Source organism: Antechinus flavipes, chromosome 1 (assembly GCF_016432865.1).
Source record: "Antechinus flavipes isolate AdamAnt ecotype Samford, QLD, Australia chromosome 1, AdamAnt_v2, whole genome shotgun sequence".
Classification (NCBI taxonomy): Eukaryota; Metazoa; Chordata; class Mammalia; order Dasyuromorphia; family Dasyuridae; genus Antechinus; species Antechinus flavipes.
In genome coordinates, this window is record NC_067398.1 from 78,636,596 (window position 1) to 78,657,339 (window position 20,744).

General features: G+C 34.7%; 1 protein-coding gene across 1 annotated transcript in view; it reads right to left on the reverse strand.

Moving 5' to 3' along the window:
- Positions 1 to 17,531: 17,531 nt before the first annotated feature.
- The window catches only part of RAMP3 (receptor activity modifying protein 3), a 59,589-nt gene continuing 56,376 nt past the window's right edge, over positions 17,532 to 20,744 (reverse strand). The window contains exon 3 of the mRNA XM_051984560.1: positions 17,532 to 19,276. Coding sequence (XP_051840520.1) covers positions 19,021 to 19,276 — 256 coding nt within the window. The 3' untranslated portion in view covers positions 17,532 to 19,020. The remainder of the gene's footprint in view (positions 19,277 to 20,744) is intronic.

Below are 20,744 nucleotides of genomic sequence, written 5' to 3' on the forward strand. Positions count from 1 at the left end.
CCTGGGAGTGGCAGCATTCCTTGGTCCTGCTCTGTGAGTGACAATTGTTTGAGATGAGGGTGAAAGTTCTCCTCAGATGATGGCTGAAGAAGATCACATTTATAAGCAAAAGACAAAACAACTAGAGAGGGACACAAAAAGGCTAAATTTCAGGTCAACAGAAATTTTTTTTAAGAAAAGTAACTTTCTATATATAGAAATAACAAAAGTGCTTTACAGCCAGTGTCTCCTTAATAGGGATCCCTATTAGATCGCCTCCAAGTTTGAACACTCTCTTCTTCCTCAAATTACTTTGTGCTTATTTATTTGTGCACTTATTAGCTAAGGTCTTTTCTTCTAAACTCCTAGATCTAGGTCAATGCTTTGTTCCAGATAGCTATATGATCTAAATTCAATAATCTTCAGTGACAGCATGAAAATGAATTTGAGACAAAAAGAAAGGAAAAGGAACCAAAATCATTCCTTTCTACTCACCTATCCTATATTTCTGCCTTTATTAGAAACAGTCACAAAACTTTATGACTTGAGAGTTATATTAGGAAGAAAAAAAAACCACCTCAGTGTTTCCCCATAGGAATTTTATCTTTTACTGAATTAAAATTTATCGTTCAACTAACCAAAAAGTTACTAATGCCAGGCACAGTGCCTTTCAGTACAAATAAAATGTGAGACACCTTTAGCAAACAAATTCAAAGATCTTTCCATTTGTGTGTGTTTGTATATAGTTTATTTGGGAGAAATTTCCAATAGGTTTTGCCTTTTAGCAAAATGTAGAGTGCCATATGTAATACAACTGTGATATCTTCAATGTGGGCTTACTCTCCAAAGATTAAGATCACAACCCATCCATGTCTTCCAAACCTATGTAACTCTTTTCCATGTTTTCTCACAAGTTCAACACAAGGAGTCCACTCTACTTAGGGAGTAGGGAACTTTCCTAATTCTTCATTCTCTTATTTCATTACTTTTTTCCCAAGTCCTCACAAATAAACTAAAAAATGCATTCATATGTTAGATACTGTGACGGCTATTTTTCAACATGGTTTTTTAATGTTTCTTTTTCTGTATTGAAACATGAAAAGAAACAGAAGGCATCATCTCAAATTTCTCTGGACAGCTTTAAGAGACACAAGACATTTGAATCATCACCCAAACTATTTCTATTATAATAAATTTCTACCTCCATCTTCACTCTCCAATCCTTCATATTGTTGTTGTCCAAGCCCAGACCATGTGTCCATACAGCAGCATTTATTAGTAGAACTCTGAGAAAAATAAACTTTTTTTCAGAGGAGTCATTCCTTCCTGATGGGCTTGAACCTAGAGTTTAAATCATATCTCTGCACTCTCTTCTGAGGTGTCATGTATTTACTTCCTCCTGACTCATTCTCTCTTGGAATTATCTTCTCAATCCAGAGAGCATCACTCTGCTGGTTTTGTGGTTTTTGCTGGGCAGTGTTCCATGCCACCATGTTGTGAGTTTCATCTCTTCAGAACCAGCTTGGCAGTCATGTCCACTTCAGTCTGATAGACTGTAGTCACCTGAAGGCTTTGCTAATCCATATCTAGCTAACAAACACTAGAGTGCTCTCTAGCTAAAATCTTTTCTTCTAAACTCCTAGATCTAGATCAAGCCTTTGTTCCAGATAGCTATATGATCTAAATTCAATAATCTTCAGTGACAGCATGAAAGTGAATTTGAGATAAAAGGAAAGGAAAAGGAACCAAAATCAGTCCTTTCTACTCACCTATCCTATATTTCTGCCTTTATTAGAAACAGCCACAAAACTTTATGACTTGAGAGTTATATTAGGAAGAAAAAAAAACCACCTCAATGTTTCCCCACAAGAATTTTGTCTTTTACTGAACTAAAATTTACCTTACTCTATAATTATATCCATTTATTGGTTGTTTCACATACTGACTCAAGGATATCCAGAGGGATGAGATTATCTGAATTTGCAAAGGCTGTCCTCTATTCCAAAAGCTAAAGAAGATAGGTAGCCCACATTTTTCTAAGGCTTCTCTTTTATGATTTTTCTTTTTCAAGTATTTGGAAAGAGAGTAGTTATGTCATACTGGTCACTCATGTTGAGTCAATATGTAAAACATCATAATATAGCATCCTAACATCAAGAAAGTAGTAAAAATTACTACTTTAAATTGTAAACAATTAAAATGTAAACAAAAAAGAAAAGAAAAATAGAAAAAGTGAAATAATCAATACTAGATTGTTATATGTCCAATAAGATTGGGATTCCTGTCTTTCACAACTTTACCTAATTTCCTTAAGTTTACAAAACACTTTTACCAAATACTCATCAACAACTATATTTATTAAGTTTAACTGATTTCATATTTAAATTCTACATTTTAATTTATCCTAAATTACACAAATAATTTCCACAAATATTTGTTATATAGCTACTATACACAAAATCATGGCTGATATTGTTACAAAAACAGTCCCTGCCTTCAGAGACCTTACAATCCAATTAAGGGAAAGAAATATTTACAATAACCATAAATTAAGACTGACAATTGCCTAAGAGAAGTTAAAGGGAGAGCTTTAATATTTCCAAAGGAAAGCCTGATAGTTGATCTATGCCCCAAAGGAAATAAATTATCTGATTTGATTAATCATGTTCCCCTCCTTCTGGTCACCTTTTTCACTGTTTCCAAATGCTGATCTGGTTTTTAATCCTAGGCATTTAAACTAGCAGTAGTAAACTTTGATCTTGCCTCTCTGTCAGCCTTTGGTTTGTTGGTACTCAGACTTTGGGTTGATTGACCTTGGGTTTAAGGGTTTCTTTTCTATTTATACTTTGAGTTGGTGACCTTTTAACTTTGGAGAATTTATTGACTCTAAACTTTGACTTTTTTGCTATTCAGTGTGGTCTGGCTTTCTAGCTAATCATCACTTTATATAAAAATCAGCTGAATTTGTCAAACAAACCTAATTAATCCTCAGTCAAGATAAGACTCTACTCATCTCAGATAAAACCTAATCTCTGACTCTGATCTGGACTCCAACATCCACAATCTGAATAGTACTAGATGGTAGGCAAATAAAACCACAATCTTCAGTGATTCCTTAGTGATAACTTGATAAAGTATAAACTTCTGACCTTGGCTTTCCCATTCAGGATCCTTTCCAGTCTTATTGATAGTTAAATGCCATGTGACCAGACAAAATGAGCAATTTTCCATCCCTGTTCTTGTTCTGTCCTCTCCTATCTCCATGTTTTTTTGTAATGACTCCTTTGAATTTATATCTTATCTAATATTATTTCAGTATTAGGCATGATACTATATAAATGTTTATATCTTTGACTCCTCCTTTTCATTAGATTACAAGTTCCTTGACAGATTGTTGATCACATTTGTGATTTATTAGATGCTAAGTTCTTGGGTGGAAATTACCCTTTTCACCATTAATAATATTCTTCTTGTAGAGAAAAATTTAAATAGCTTACTTTCCTATGTTTACAAAATACTTTTCTCACAACTATGTGAAATAGGAAACGCAAGTATGAGGAGGACATCATGTCTCAGAAAGGCTAAGTATCTTGTCCAACATCATATGACCAATTTAAAAATGGGACATGGACCAAGTTTCCTGACTCCAAATCCAGGAGTCTTTCTACTATATAAAGCTATTTCTTTTTACTACAATAATTCACCAAAACCCACTTTTATGTGAAATTTCTGGGAAATCAAACACTACTTTTATAAGAAAACTATTACAAGAATAATTAAGTCAAAACACCAAGTAATAGTATCAGGCCCTTTGCTAAGTGCAAAATATGTATATGATGAATTGGAGGTAATCTCAAGAGGAGACACTATCATTAAGTATGATTAATAAAGGCTTTCTGTAGAAGTTGAAATGTTAGCTTTCTAACCAGGGAAGCCATAACATGGAGAGTTGAAATCAGGAAACTAGGCACAGGGAGCAACCAGCAAAAATGCAGAGTGAGAAGGAGTGTCTTGTTGGAAGAACTTCAAGACTAGTATCATTGTATCATAAAGTCAATAATAAATAAGCCTTTACTAAGCACTTACAGTATGTTATTCAGATACTGTGCTGAGCTTCGACAAGTGTGGCTCCAAAGTCTACTTTTCTCCAGCTTATTGAGAGTTGGATCCCTTTAAACATAAGCCTATACTCTCTCTAGTTTTCTCTAACTCTTTAGGGAGCTTGAATTTGCTTTTATATCATCAAAAGGGGAGCTTTTCTTAACTTCTGACTACCAAAAAAGCAAGGAAACTGTTTTTTTTCCTCAGCTTTCATCCCTATTTCAGGAAAAAAAAATGAAAATTCATGCTTAACTCTCCTAGGTCTCTAAGTGACAGATCTCTTGTTTGATCCCAGCCTTCTACAGAAAGAACTTTCCCAAATAATTCATGCCTCTATTTCTTCATTCCATATTCCCCATGTCCCATTCAGTAACAAGGATCTTATAACATCAGTCATTCTATAGGTTCAATTGCCAGTCAATCCAACTCTAAATTATTAAAAATTTATCCTAGATGAGAATTCAGGACATAACAATGAGTTGAAGGGAGTGGGGGTTAGCATTTGGCTGATTGACAATTGTATGGCCTCTGGCTCATCATTGTTTACAGAACCAATATTAGATCCAGCCTTTCCTAAGGCAAGAACTTCCAGATTGGAATTGTATGTGACCCAAAAAAAAAAAAAAAAAAGCAAACATGATCTCTGCCCTCACATTCAAATGAGGGAAACAACTTACAAACTATTATGCATATACAAGATATATTGTAATAGTGTGCAAATAGAAAGTTTTTGTTGTTTGTTCTTCATTCTTAAAGACAACCATGATATCAGGGAGGATGTCATAACATACAAGTGAGTTGTATTTAAGTGAGGGAGGACTGTGCAAGATCACTAGCATCAATTTCTCATCCAAAACCACTGGGTCCAGTGGCCAGATATAGATCAGAATGACTACAGATGGCCCTGGATGCAGTAGGAGACCTTGGCCTTCTTAAGGTAAGGTCTTTAACAGGCTTCTGGTAGAAAGGTGGATAGAGCACTGGCTCGGAATCAGGAGGACCCGAGTTCAAATTCAGTGTTAGACACTTGACACTTAATAGCTATGTGACCCTGAGAAAGTCATTTAGCCCTGTATGACTCAGTTTTCTCAACTGAGCTGGAGAAGGAAAAGGCAAAAAAAATAGGTAATGTCAGAGAAATTACACTGGAGGGAAGGGATAGGAAAGACTTTTTATACAATATAGAAGAAGCAAGAGAAGCTAAGGAAATGGAGGGGAGGATTGAAACCATGCTTGGCTTAAAGAAGATGAAGTGTCAAGTTCAAGGGAAAGCAAAAAGGCCAATGTACCTAGATCATAGATTATATGAAGAGGAATAAAAGGTAAAAATATTAGCAGGGTAGGAAGGGGTCAAATTATGAAAGACTTTTAAAAAACAGAAGATTTTATATTTGACCCTAGAAGATCACAGGAGGAAGCTACGGGAGGTAATAATGATGTGGTCAAATTTTAGGAAGATCACTTTGGCAGCTGGGGACCCAGAATTTCATTCCAAGATCTATAGACACCCCCTTCTATCCCTGCAACTCCAGAATAGGAAACCAGCCATTATCCAAATCCTCAAGATTAATGCCTATAAACAACAACTTAGAGTTTTAAACCCACTAAAAAAGCAAGGGAGTTGTGTCTTCTCAGCTTCCATCCCTGTCTCATGCTTAACTCTCCTAGGTTTCTAAGTCACAGATATTTTGTCTGATCCCAGTCTTCTAATTACTAATAATTACAGAAAAAAATTCCCCATTCACCATTGTGTGTTTCTCAGTTTAAACTCAGTTTTTTTTTCACCTTCAAAATTTGCGTGCAACCTTGCATCTGCATTGCTCCTCTTCATTTGCTATCTACATCAAGCTTTGAGAATGGAAGGACAAACAACAACCTCTGCGAGGAAGAGCTACCCCACTGGGGACCCAACTAGAACTGGCCAGTTGGGCACCATAATTCTATTCTCTTTTCTGTTCTTTCCTTTTTTCCCCTTTCCTTTCCCCTGTCCATAGGGTATCATACCCTTACTGCAGATGCTCTGCCTAAAGGATTACAAATTTTGATTACTGAAGCTTCACAAGATAGCTTGGGGTTTATAGGCTAGGACTATGCCTTACATCAAAATCACTCTTCCATTGAATAAAGTAGGTCCAGGGTCAAGCCCAACTTGGTGATTGTTTGGACTCTAATTGGCTCAGGATGAATGTAACTAGCAATTGTTTCTGGTTTTGGTCAGAAACCCTGGGAGTCTTCCCTTTCCAAACTGCTATTTTTTTTAACTAGGTAAGAGACCATTCTCTGGTTCATTTCTTACCTAACCTTAATCACTGATGTCAATCTGTCACTCAATCAATCACTCAGTCAAACTGAGACCTGTTAAAGACCTTAGTTTAAAAAGGTCAAGGTCTCCCTCTATATCCAGGGCCAACTCCAGTCATCCTGATCTATATCTTAACACTGGATCCAAATGGCTCTGAAAGAAAAAGTGAGATTGGTGACTTTGCACAGCCCTCCTTCACTTAAATCCTACTCACTTGCATGTCATGACATCACCTTCTTGATATCATGGCTATCTAAGAATGAAGGACAAACAACAACTTTCTGTTTATATAATATATCACCTTCCTCTTTGAGAACAAGGACAAACAATATTAACCTTATAAAGACAAAAGAGGAGTTGAAACTATGTCAGAACATCTGTGCATTGTACAAAGAACTGGACTACTCTGTTACAAGTTTCTAACACTTAGAAGTAACTTCCTGACTGTACTATGAAAAATTGTGAACTAGATGATCTTAGAAAAACATGAACAAACTTGCATGAAATTATGAAGAGTGAAAAAATCAGAACTAAGAGAACATTGGCTACTGTGAGAGTAATATTGTTTGAAGAACAACTTCGAGCAACTAAATCATTTTGATGATCATAAATATCCAAATTACCTACAACAGTTGTTGTTTATTCTTCATTCTCAAAGACAACCATGACATCAGGGAAGTGATGCCATGATTTGCAAGATAATTGGATTTGAGTTAGGGAGAACAATGAAAGATCACCAGTCTCATCTTCTCTTTTGGAACCATCTAGGTCTAGTTGGAACCATCTAGGTCTAGTGGCCAGACATAATTCAGGATGAAGATGGACATGGATATGGGGGAGACTTTGGTCTTCTTAAAGTATGGTTTTTAGCAGGTCTCAGTTTGATTTAATCACTGAACTACAAAGGACATATGAAGGAAAAGTTCTCAGCAATTAGAAAAAAGAACTAATAAATAGAAATATGTAGAAAATGGTTTGAGGGGAGGATCTGGGTAAAGGAAGGAGAGTAGAAATAGGAATGGAAATATCTATTTTTTTCTATAACAACACTTCCACAATAAATTAGAGGTTAACGAAGCATAAATAAAGGTAATACAAAGTATATCCAGATGGAAAAGAAGTCAATATGAGTCAAATGTGCTACAAAGTCAATATAATCCAATAATGTAGTATAACAGGTAAAATAAATTAATGTGATTTTATAATGTATTGAAGAAAGAATGTCTGGAAGGAAGAAAGTGATAATTCCACTACACGCTATCAGATAACATCTAGGATATTGTGTGAATATCTAGTCACCACATTATATGAAAAACTCTAACAAAAATCAGTGAGCTTCCTAGGAAAGTGACCTCTAAGGAGAAAGGATTGGAGAAACTTCCAAAAAAGGACTAGAAGAAGGAACTAGGAATGTTTAAGCTAAAGCAGAAAGCTTAAAGGACATGATTATTATCTTCAAGTAGTTTAGGGGATGGCCTAACATATAAGCATATACTGTTTCAAAGAGCAAAAGTTGAACTAATGAAAATGAAATTTCAGCTTCATTTAAAGGAGAAGAAAAGCTGATAATAAGAGTTTTCCAAAAATAGAATCAGTTTTTTTTAGCACACAATGAATTTCCCATCATTAGAGGTCATCAAGTAAAGGTTAAATGACACTTGTCAAGGCAAGTGTAGAGATGATTTTTTCTTCAGGTTTTTGTTAAACCAAATGATCACAAGCCTTTTACAAATCTAATATAATATATGTCTCAAATGTATTGAATAACATACAAGATAAGGTTAGGAATAGAATCTTAGACTTGCACTAGTAGTATTAGTATTATCTACAAGCATAATACTCTGAATGAAATGATCTCTCTAGATAACCACATAACTATTGTAGGGCCTTCAAGTTCTTATATCAGAGAGAAGTTTGAAATCTCCCTTCTGGGTTAATCATATTAACCAGTGCCTATATGCAATTATCCTTCAAAGAACATGATTTGACCTAGAGCATATCTTAATCCACCTAATAGTAAGATAAATTGAAAGAATCTCTCAGTAATCCAAGTAATTTTCTAAGATAATTGATCATAAATGAAATTCTAATAAGCATTAGTTCAGGAAGTTTCTACTCCCAGAAGTTTCCTATACCAATGCAATTACAAGAACAGATTGCTATAGGTTTTTTTTGACTATTATATCACACAATAGAATCATAATGAGCTTCCAAGTCACTAAAATACCCAAATTTCAGACATACTATTTTATCACACCTCCCAAATCTTATCTTTGTGAAGTTGACTTTTTAAGACAAATGTAAGACTATGTTTATCTCTATTAAATGTATTCCCATCAGATGTTGTTTAACATCCTAACTTGTCAAGAGATTTCTACAAAATTTTCTCTGGGGGCCCGAATTTAAAGTCAAAATACTGAGCCTTTGAGCTATGTAATGTCAAACTATATCAACTGAAAAAAATACTAGCATTCAAATTTCCATCTAGTATCAATAAATTACATTGACTTTTCTTATACTCTTGTTTCTTACTTCCTCTATTAACTATTGTACTTAGAGCAGGGAGTTGGAACTCAATATTCTTACGTATCTAACATTTAAAAGCCATTCTTTATAGCCTGTCTCCAACTTACCTTTCCATTCTGCCTTCATATTACTCCTCTTTAAGAACTCAACACTTCAATCAAACTGGATTATTAGCCAAATTCAGTTTTCCATTTCCTATCTCCACGCATTCACTTAAATCAGGAAGCATGCCTAGGAAAGATGCATTCCCTTATCAATTTAAAATCCTTACTCTCTTTTGAGGCTCTATTCAAGTGTTACCTTCTCTGTGGATCTCTCTTTCTAACCTTTTGTGCTTTTGCTCCCTTTATTTGTCTTTCTACTATGTGTATTTACTTCTGTGTTGTGTTTCTCCAGTAAGACTAAAGCAATTAAAGGTCAAAGACTAAGTCTGGGTTTTATTTGGTTGGTTGGTTGATTTGATTTGATTTGGTGGTTATTTGTTTGTTTTGGTCTTAGTATTCCTGGCACCTAACACAATCTTTTCAAGTAATATGTGTTTAATGTTTATTGAAATACCATCTAGTAATATTGAGGTCCTTCCATAAATCACAAATTCCATTCTGATTAAAAGATAGTGAAATGATGGAAATTTCTCAGGAGCTTCTCACTTAGGACATCTGGAATCAAAAGTAGCACTTAGTGACAAGTAGCCTGATGGTAATTTAACACAAAAGTAAGAAATGACGACTCCAGAGAAACCACTCTAAAAGTTGCTTCCAACAACTTTGCAGTGAAATGGTAAATAGCAGCTTTGGAAACAGAGGTATTTAACTGGGACACAACCTTAAGAGTATGAGTTGTATGGACTATTAGTGTCCCCTCTCTTATGAGAGTCATCGGAATTTGTAGGTGAGTATGTCTTTGCATATATGTAGGAATTTTTTTAATATAATTCACCTCATGATTCAGTTTTATTAAATACATTTTGTGACTTCATGTATAAAATCTGTCTTGGTCTACTAAAGAATACATTAGATAAAGGTTTGATCTAAAGATTCTGAATGTTGACCAAAAGACTACAATGAACTTGGGTATAGTTTTTGAGGATCTCCATGGAAAAGAGAACAGACTTGAGAATGGTCAGATATGGTGAGAATGGTGAGGGAGAGAGAAGAATTATAAAATATTTGGGGTAAAAAGACAAGTTGTGTCTCATTAAATCTCAGAAACTTGAAATAATTTTTCTCCCTTTTTGCATATGGCAAAACTATAGAGTCCCTGAATTGCTTCTTATTGACACAGAAGAAAAGAGTGCTTAGAACCTGATGCCTGAAAGGAAAGATCTAGTATCATGTTAATCATATTGCAAACTTTCAGATTAAAAAGGAACAGAGCAGTACTTCCTGGGGGAAAAAAATGTTTATTTGTTTAGTATAGGGAATCAGGGAAATTCAGCCAGGCAATCTGCTCCAGTATCATTTTGTCCTATATTGTCCCCTGCCCTTTTCTGCTTTTAAAGTCAAATTTCCTGCTGAGTAAAGTTTAAGTTGTTTTGTCTAAAAAAGCCCTTAATAGTTTTGTGCATTCTGGCTTTGTCTGTTATAATAACTCCACCATCAGTCCTCTATGATGCAGAATTAACCAGACTAATCATCATTCCAAATTGTGGGTCTGCCTTTTCAGGCTTTGCTACTTTTGCTCAGGCTGTCTACTAGACCTGGAAAATTCTATTCCCCTGCTCCTCTCTCAATCTGTTAAATTCCTGATTGTTCTGTAATACTCAGATCAAATATTAGCTCCTCAGGAAACTTATTCTATCCCATGCCCCAATCTTTCTTTAGCTCTTCTAGAAATTCTTGTTGGCCTTGGTACATTTTTCTTTGAGGCTTTGTAACCCTTCACAAATTGTCTTCAGAATTTGTCTTGAACTGTCCTTTTTCCATAGAAGATTTTTATGGTCAGCTTCTTCTTTAGCCTTTTGCTCATTTTTTCCAGCCTATTTCTTGACTTTGATTTGGTTATTATAATTCTGTGGCTAGGTCTGTACATTTTCAGTGCCTCCAAGGTGGTGATCTTTACTCTTGCTCTTGCCCAGGTAGGACTTCTGTTCCCTAATGACCACAAACATAAACACTCTTTTTCATCCATGTTATGTAACTGGTAGGGGCAAAGAAGCTGCCAAATGGCACCCAGTCCTGCACTCAAAGCTAACACAAGGATTATCTTTAATACCTTTTTGAGGGAAGGGAGTTTAGTTCCCTTATTGTTCTTGTAATCATCACTGCTTCAGTTTGCTGTCACTTTCTCCAGGTCCCACAGTTGGTGCAGCATCCTCCACACAAGCTCCCCGCCAGCATCCACCTCAGAATCTACAAGCAGAATTCTCATTTCTCCAAAGCTGTCCTGGGCTTAAAAAAATAAGATCCTATGACTTTTTTTAATCCTAAGAATTTGATTTCAAATACTTTGGGGCGGGGAGGGGGGGGAGTTAGTTGTTTAGAGAGTTGAACTGAAAGAACTCAGGCAAGATGGTAGAAAGACTTGAGCATTTTTGCTCTGTCCCTTACCTAAATAAGTGAAAGGTTACATGACTTGCCCAGGGTCACACAGTCTATGTGTCAGAGGTAGGACTTGAACTCAGTCTTCATTATGATGCGGTTTGAGTAGTCTCAATTCCTGGTGGTCAAGAAGTTAGTGGCAATAAGAAAGTTGTTAAGAATCCCCTTTAAATCAGTGCAGGTTTAGGAGTGAAAGAATTCACTTATTCCTGAATTATTAGTTATAAAATGAAACTTTATTGTTGGATAGAAAATGTTTTCTAATAGAAAATGGAGTTTTGGCACTGAGAATGCTTTCTCAGTGGGCAGAAGGATCCTGGCAGCTGAAAGTGATAGCAAGCAACCTAGTCCCATCGGCAAACCTTAATTGAGGAAAGCTGTTATATTGGGCATCTTGATGGAGGCTGGGACAGCCGGAACAGATCAGACCAGCTGGGGGGGTAGGGAGGTGGGGAGGGTTGGAACTGATCAGATTAAGATTCCTCAATTGAATGAGAATTTAGAATTTCTATGGGAGTTGATGCTCTCATCCTGAAAAGTCTGGGCTCTGTCTTGACTCCTTGGAGCCTAGGAGATCCTGATCAAAGAGGACACAATCTCAGAGTGATGATCTTAAAGGGAACACAACTTATGGTAACGTTGTTCTTTACAACTTCAATTTCAGCAAGACCAACTCTAACAACTATGCAATATTGTCTCTATTGAGCTATAGAGGTCCTAAAACCTAGGTCCTCTATATTTGTTGTAAAGATCCATGTCTTCTGATTTCAATCACATTATTTTTTTATCTCCTTTGCTGAATCTTTATTCACATCTTGTAACTGCTTTGTGTTAACCCTTACTACTACCCCTAAAATTCTGCCCTGAGTCCTCTTCTCTCTCTGAATTGGTGACCTCATCCAATCTAATGGATTCCATTATCTATATATGGATAATTGCTCAAACTACATATCAATAGAATTCTAATCTCCCCTAAGCTCCAATTCCATGTCACATAGTATCTTTGGGCCACTTACACCTGGATATTAGCATGTCAAATTCAACATCTCTAAAATGGAATTCATATCTTCCATCCTAACTTCATTTTATCTAAATCTCCCTATTACTATTGGGGGTACAAGTCACCCAAGTTCATAGTTTTAGAACCATCCTTGACTATTTCTTCTTCTTCACTCCAACTAATATCCAATCAGGTGGAAATTTTGTCAATTCTATCTCTATTTGCCTTACATCCTAATCTGTCTCCTTCTTCCTGTTCATACAGGTACCATCCTAGCTAGTACATATTTCAAAGGGTTCTTGTGGAGTTCAAATGAGAATACAGGTGAAATACTGTGCAAATTTTAATACAGCATATAAATGTTAGGTGATTGTTGTTATTTGTTGTGTTTGTTGCTTCATCACCCTATTTGAAGCATTGTAAAATCTTCCTCATTAATTTCCCTGATTTTAGTTCCTTCTCTTCCCATTCTATCCTCTGCTGCGGAATTACTATTCCAACGACACAGTTCTGACTATGTCCCTCCCCCTGAATCAGCAATTTTAAGTAACTCCGCATTAGCTCTATGACAAAATAAAAGCCCCTAATTCAGCAATTAAAAGACTTTATAATCTAACTTCCCCTTTAAAGGCTTCTACCTCTTTATATACTATACATTCTAGCCAAACTACTAAGGTCCCTCAAATTTGGTTCTCCTCTTCCCATGTTTTTATGCCAACAATACATTCCAAGCCTGGAACTGATTCTCTTTCAATATCCATCTCTAAAAAGTCTGAAATTCAACTCCTCCTCCTTCAAGTCTTTCTTGACCAACACTATTTTCACCAGTTGGTAATACTCTTCCTTCCCAAATTAGTTCACATTTATTTATCATAAATACTGTTTGTAGAATTAAAATCATTAAGATCAGATAATGTCACTTTTGTCTTAGTATTCATTAAGGACAAGGAGTTTAATTTTTTTTTAATTGTCTGTTTCTGTCTTTGTTGTTTTACCATTATATGTAGTTAGAAGGTCTGTATTCAAATACTAATTATTACCTCAGTGGATAGAAGATGCCATCCAACTTCTTGAAGTCTTTTTTCTTCATTTGTAATTAGACACCAAATGATCTCAAAATCTTTTAAAGCTCCAAATTCTATGATTACATAATAATGACCTCCAAATATTTTCTCCGAAAATATCTCACTGATCTTTTATAGAACCTAATTTCCTGAAGTGACATTTTTAAGGTATATCTTATCAATTTACTATATACTGAAGAAAACTTGAAATCAAAGCTATCCATAATCATATGAAAAAAACTCTAAATCACTCTTGCTTAGAGAAATATACGTTAAAACAACTCTGAAGTACACTTCATATTTATCAAATTGGCTAATATGACAGAAATAGAAAATGACAAATGTTGGATTAGATGTGAGAAAATTGGATTCTTCAATTGAATGAGAATTTAGAATTTCTATTTCCAACCACTGTTGGAGTTGCGAATTAATCCAACCCTTCTAGATTTGGAACTATGCCCAAAGGATTATAAAAACATGCATACTTTTCAACCAGCAATACCACTCACTAAAAGGTCTGTATACAAAAGAGATTTTTTTTTAAAAAGAAAGGAAAGACCTTTATGTTCAAAAGTACTTATAATAGCTCTTTTTTTGGTGGCAAAGAATTGGAAATGGAGGTAGTACACATCAATTAGGGAATAGTTAAATAAAGTTGCAGTATATGATTGTGATTTAATATCATTATGCTATAAGAAATGATGAGCAGAGTGGGTTCAGAAAAAAACCGGAAAGACTTACCTGAATAGGATCAAACTTTTGAAAATCAGCAGACTCTACTTTGGGCTCAAGTAACCAAAAAGGCATAAAGCTACCATCAAATAAAAGAATCTTATTTCTTTCAACTCCATAACAAAGGGTGCAAAATCTTTTGGTATCATAGATTCTCTTAGCAGTTTGGTAAAAATCTATGAATCCTTTTCAGAATGTTTTTAAATTAATAGAATAGGACTACAAAGAAAACCAATTATAATAAAACATGTGTGGCTTAGATTAAAATGACCCATTCAAGTTCATGGACTCTTTGGGAGCTAGAGGAGTGAGGAAGGTAGAGAATAGATTCAAAATGATCTTTCAGAACTATCCATGCTATTGACATCTGACCTGGTGATTTCCACCTGCCTTGAAGACAGAAGTTTCTTTAGTCTTCCTGAGCTACTTCCCTTCCAGATTAATTTGAGTTTGTCTTGCTTTCATACATAACTATGATCTGATAACCCAGTGCTAACATACTGGGTTATGACAATACTCTTATCTACTGTGCTATATATACACATTCGTGTATGTATAATGTATGTATACATTTAGTTATTTATTATCTAAGAAGGCTAGAACTGCTGATATTTCTAGCAGTTCTATTTCCAATTTCCAAATAATTGCTATAATTATTTTAATATTTCTAACATATAATTGCATCAGAGTCCTCCCTCATCTTCTATAGCTTGGATCATCTTTGTGGATGGCTATATGTGAAAAAAATCAAGCCCCGTAACAAACCTTCTGGTAAGCACTTCTGTCCTTGTTAGGCTGATTCCCAAATAAGACATACTCAAACCCTTTCCAACTTGGTCAGAATTGACAAAACTGGAACTTTACTGGCATATACTTTAAGGACACAAGGTCACGCCTGCCATGCCATGATGATGCAATGAAAGAGTACTTTGTAAAAGATGTCATGAGCAATTCAGCCAAAGCAGAACAAAATGCATTCCAAAATTCTGAAAGAACTAGTAGGAGTGATTAATAAGGTGCTATCATGATTTCTGAAAGTCTATGGAGAATAGAAGAGGTACTACAAATTTCAGGATGGGCAAATGAGCCCATTTTCACAAAAGGGAGGCAAGAAGAGGTACAGTATAAAGTATAAGCTGGCGAACTTAAATTTGATTTGACAAAACTTTAGAATTAATTATTAGATAATTTGTAGATATTTAGAGAAAGGAGCAATGATAAATAAAACAAAAAATTACTTCATTTAAAAAAGTTAATGCTAAATTAATATAACTTCCTTCTTTAACAATGTTGTTAAACTGGTACACTATAAGAATGATTTACATAAAGTAGGTCTTAATTTTAGCAACATATGTGTCAAACTTTTTCATGCTATTATTATGGATTAAATGATAGTACAGTTTAGCTGAGTCAGAGATAGTCGAGTGACCAAACTCAAAGAGCAGTGATTAATGGGTTCAGTGTCGAGCTTTGGAATATTTCTGGTGGACTATCAGCAAGAATTTGTCCTTAATCCATGCTATTCAAGATATTAGTTGATGTCTTCTAGTACAGTGTCAGACATATAGCAAGTGAGTAATGAAGACTTATTTTGGATAAAGGCATAGATGACATGTTTATCATTATTGTTAATAATCAAAACTGGGAAAGATAGTTAGCACAGTGACTTATAAAGATAATAATAATAACAATAGCCAACATTCATGACTTTAAAACAAAGATTCAAAAATACCTTCACAGACTTAAAAACTATGGGTTAAATGAAATTAGATGAAATTTAATAACAACATAAGTAAAATAGTATTTATTTTTATTGGGTCATTTCAGTCACTTCTAACTCTTTGTGACCTCCTTAAGGTTTCTTGGCCAAGATACTGGAGTGATTTGCCAATACCTTCTCTAACTCAATTTAAAAATCAGGAAACTGAGGCAAACCAGATTAAGTGACTTGCACTTAATGATCTACCACAAAAGCACAGCTAGACAGTTTAGATAAAAACTTGAAAATAAAGTCTTGAAACCAGGAGATTTTTTGCAGATCACAAGCTCAAAATGAGTCAACTGTGATATGCTGACCAAAATATTAATGTGATTAAGAAAAGTACTAACTCCTGAACAAAGAAGGTATTGATTCCATTATACACTGCTGTGAGTCAGAATGCATTCAAGTATTTTGTTAGTTTGTTATGCATTTTAGATAAGTATTTAATCAACCAAAACACATCCAAATGAAAGCAACCATGACAGTAAGGCAAAAATAGATCATGGCATAAGAAGATAAGTTGGAAAATCTGGGGAAATTTAAGGAAAGGTGAACACAAAATAATTATTTAGGAGATTATAATATTGAAATGTAGGACCTGACTTCTGTTTGATCACAGAAGAAAGAATTAGAAGGATTGTTTGACACTGTAGGGAGGAAGATTTAGGCTTGAGGTGATAAAATAAAATTCCTGATAATTTCAGATGAGTTCAAATCCTTCTTCTGAAATTTACTAACTATATGATCACAGGCAAAATTGCTTAAATTGCAAAAAAAAAAAAAATGCTTACATTGTAAGCCTCAGTTTCTTCATCTGTGAAGATCAAATGAAATAATGAATGCAAAACAATTTGCAAATTTTTAAGTTTTGATATTGATAAGTTTTATAAGTTTGTTATCATGATAACCTTCATCCACATAGCTTTGCAAAAGTTGAATAGTCTTCTTTAGGAGGATATAGCTTTGTTCCAATGAGTAAAAGTCTTCAAACATAAGGTAGATAAGTATTTATTGGAACTGTTGTAGAGAAAATTCCTATTTACCCAATACTAAATTATCTCTAGGATCTTTCCCAACTAGAACATTCTGTGATTAAGTTTCCAACAAATGTTCAGAGCCAGATACAACCACTGAGGATAGGTTAGGTGATGATTCTTTAAGTTATAGGGCATATTTCTGAGAAAACAAAAACAATTCCTCTAATTGTACAATCTAAATTGACTTTACAAGGTTGCTTAGCAAGCTGTGGCTTTTAAAACATCTCAGTGTAAGAAAATTTACTGATGTGTTATCAACAAAACACTCACAAAAAACTTCTCTTTGGTCTCCAAAAACTCATTCCTGGATCACTGTCAAGGAATAGAAAAGTTGGCCTGTTACAAAAGAAAATCACTTTTGCATCTGAAATCTAGTTAACAAGAAGAAAGAGCAACTCAATCTGCATAACTGATTTAGGGAGTGTATCCATAGAAATATGATTATTAGAATGACAATCAATAAATAACATGGTCTACTTCTCTCAGCATTGGTGAAAGCATTTGCTGTTTACTGGAATAGTGTGAAAGACAAAAAAATCAACAACAACAAATACATTTACTTAGGGACTTTTTAAAAAACAGGATCACTGAATATTTCAACCCATAAACACATCTTACATATAGGAATTATGTACACAGTTATTACAAACACACACTTGCTCTCTTAAGAATAAAAGATCCAATTGGGACCTAGGAAAGATACATTTAAAGGAGGACAAATTTTGGCTGAAGAAGTTAAACTGAACTACTCACTCAACAAGGAATAGAGAATAATCGGGAAGTGACAAGAAAGGGCTCACAAAGGGAACAGGGAAAACAATTATCCAGAAAATACACAGATATCCACATTTTTACAGCAACACAGAAATGGTTTTCTTCCACTTTTTTGCAAGAGCTGTTTTCTTCCCCATTCTATGTAACCCACACTGGCTGTTACAAGCTTCCTCGTGGCTTTTTTCCCCCATCTTGATGCTTGTCCTTAATCTATCTATCAAAAAAAAAAAAAAAAAAAAAAAAAAAGCCAGTTTCTGACAGTTAGCATTTCAAAGGCATCTCAGCCTGGGTACTCTATTATTTATAGAACACTGTGTACACTCCATCCCTTTGGGAGTAAAAAGAAGGCATGGGAAGAAACCAGTCAGTACTCATTTTCATAAAAGTGACAATAATAATTAAAGAACAAATGAAGGGATCTAATGCATGTGTAGCTCCTTCATTACTCCTTGGTAAATTAAGGCAGTCCATTTCCTTTTACTCTTTCACATTGTGAGAAAAGGGCCTGCATTCTTCTTGAAGCCAATTCTGTCTTACTCAAGTCAAGAAAGCATTTCTGTTATCATCCTTTCATATGATATGGTCCTTTCTCCTTAAAGGTATGATGTGGCTATTTAAAGTGTTGTCTTCAAAACAGCAGTAATTATCTTTGGTTGTATTTTCTTCCTTTTGCTACAAAGAAAACAACTGAGATAGCCTTCTGTGAAATCCAATAGTAGAAGACCTTTGGTATCAAGTTCACAATATAAGCCCTCTACCAACTCAAAGACAAGTGACTCAAACTGTATATAGATATTTGTGAGATGAATGGTTAGCAAGAAACAATGAACAAACTTACTTCTCACTGGCCCAGAATGCCTTTCATTTTTTTTTTTTTGTATTCAGCAGCTTTGATACTGTCAGTTCCTCTAGAAATTTCCATTTTTACTTCTGGTAGAATTAGAAATCTGATAAAATTCAGTGTCTTTGCTTCACTAAAAACGGGTGTTTCATGATGCAAACCAAATTCCAAAATGGCAGCTTTTCCTCAAGACTTTGCAAACCCAGAAAGATTTCCTTTGCATAGGAGCTATTTAGGCTAAAACCGCCATAGACCACTGATTCCTAATGCTTGACTTCTGCTGGGTTTTTTTTCCCAAAAAAAAAAGAAAAAAGAAAAATAAAAAAAAGAAAACAATGAAAGCCAAAAAAGGAACATGCAGGCTACACCAAAACATCATTCCGTTTACTGCACCACACCACCAAGCTCGCCATCCCCACTGTCAACAGGACAGGAATCAGAATCAGGGGAATGAGAATTTCATCTGGTGGGTCTTCCCAATGCACTTTGTCTGATGTACAGTTTGAGAAGAACTGTTTGTGAACTCCCGTGATGAAGCCCTCTGTTAGGGGATTAGGCCAAAAGCACCCCACAATGTTGGTTTCAAGTTCTGTGCAAGAGGTAAAGTTGTCATAGTACCTAAAAAAGGAAGAAGAGGGAAAACTAGAATTAAGATATGAAATGAACACTCCACTGCTAAAAGTTTACAAACCCAGATAAAATATAACATAAGATTTAGTTTTAAAAGGATATAAATCCTAAAGAGATCTTAAAATAGGGAAAGGGACCCACATGTACCAAAAAATGTGGCAGCCATTTTTGTAGTGGCAAGAAACTGGAAAACTGAGTGGATGCCCATCAATTGGAGAATAGCTGAATAAATTATGGTATATGAATGCTATAGAATACTATTGTTCTGTAAGAAATGCCCAGCAGGATGATTTCAGAAAGGTCTGGAGAGACTTACATGAACTGATGTTAAGTGAATTGAGCAGAATCAGAAGATCATTATACACAACAACAACAAGATTATGTGATGATTAATCTGATGAATGGGGCTCTCTTGAACAGTGAGATGGTTCAAATCAATTCCAATTGTTCACTGATGAAGAGAGCCATCTATACCCATAGAGAAGACTGTGAGAACTCAGTGTGGTTCACAACATAGCATTTTCACTCTTTGTTGTTGGTTGCATTTTATTTTGCTTCTCTTTTTTTTATTACACGTTTGATTTGATTTTACTTTGCAGCACAATAATTGTGTAAATATCATATGCATATACTGTATTTAACATATATTTATACCATGTTTAACATGTATTTGACTACTTGCAATCTAGGGGAGGGTGTGGGGAAAGACAGGGAAAATTGGAACACAAGGTTTTGCAAGGGCTAATATAGAAGAATTGTCCACACATAAGTTTTGAAAATTAAAAAGCTTTAATAAAGAAAAAAGATATAAATATAAATTATTGCATTTTGGTGCACATGTCCAACCAATCTTGGGGAGATTTGACTTAATAGTTGTACATAAGAAAAGATTAAACTATGGTTCCCTCTGTAATATTATTTTACAAGACATTAATTTAACTAATGAAACATTAATTTAACTCTTGCATATCTTCCATACCCTATTAACTTAAAAAGTGAATAATTCACAACTTGTTTGTTTCAGATCATACACGCAAAGTGGAGACAAACCAAAGTATGAATTATTGACCGGTAATTTTTGCTCTGTGATGGGTAGCTAAATGGCACACTGGATAGAGCACTGGCTCTGGAGTCAGAATTCAAATTTGACTTCAGACACTTACCACTTAATCATTGCCCCTTGGGAAAAAAATTTTTTAAATAAACCCAAAATTTTTGCTCTGTTAGTGTCTTCCTAAAAACACAAAGTTGATACAATGTTCCTAGAAAAAATGTACTTCTTTTTCCAGTTTAGATAACTATTTACAATATAATCTGATCTGATTTTAAGTATCTCTGGGATTTTGGCAAGAGTTTAAATCATATTGGATCATACCTTCCACTCTCTTGTAATGATTTATACACTGTGTCATTTACCAAATTCAATTGCATTAAAAATTAATGATTAGAAACAATT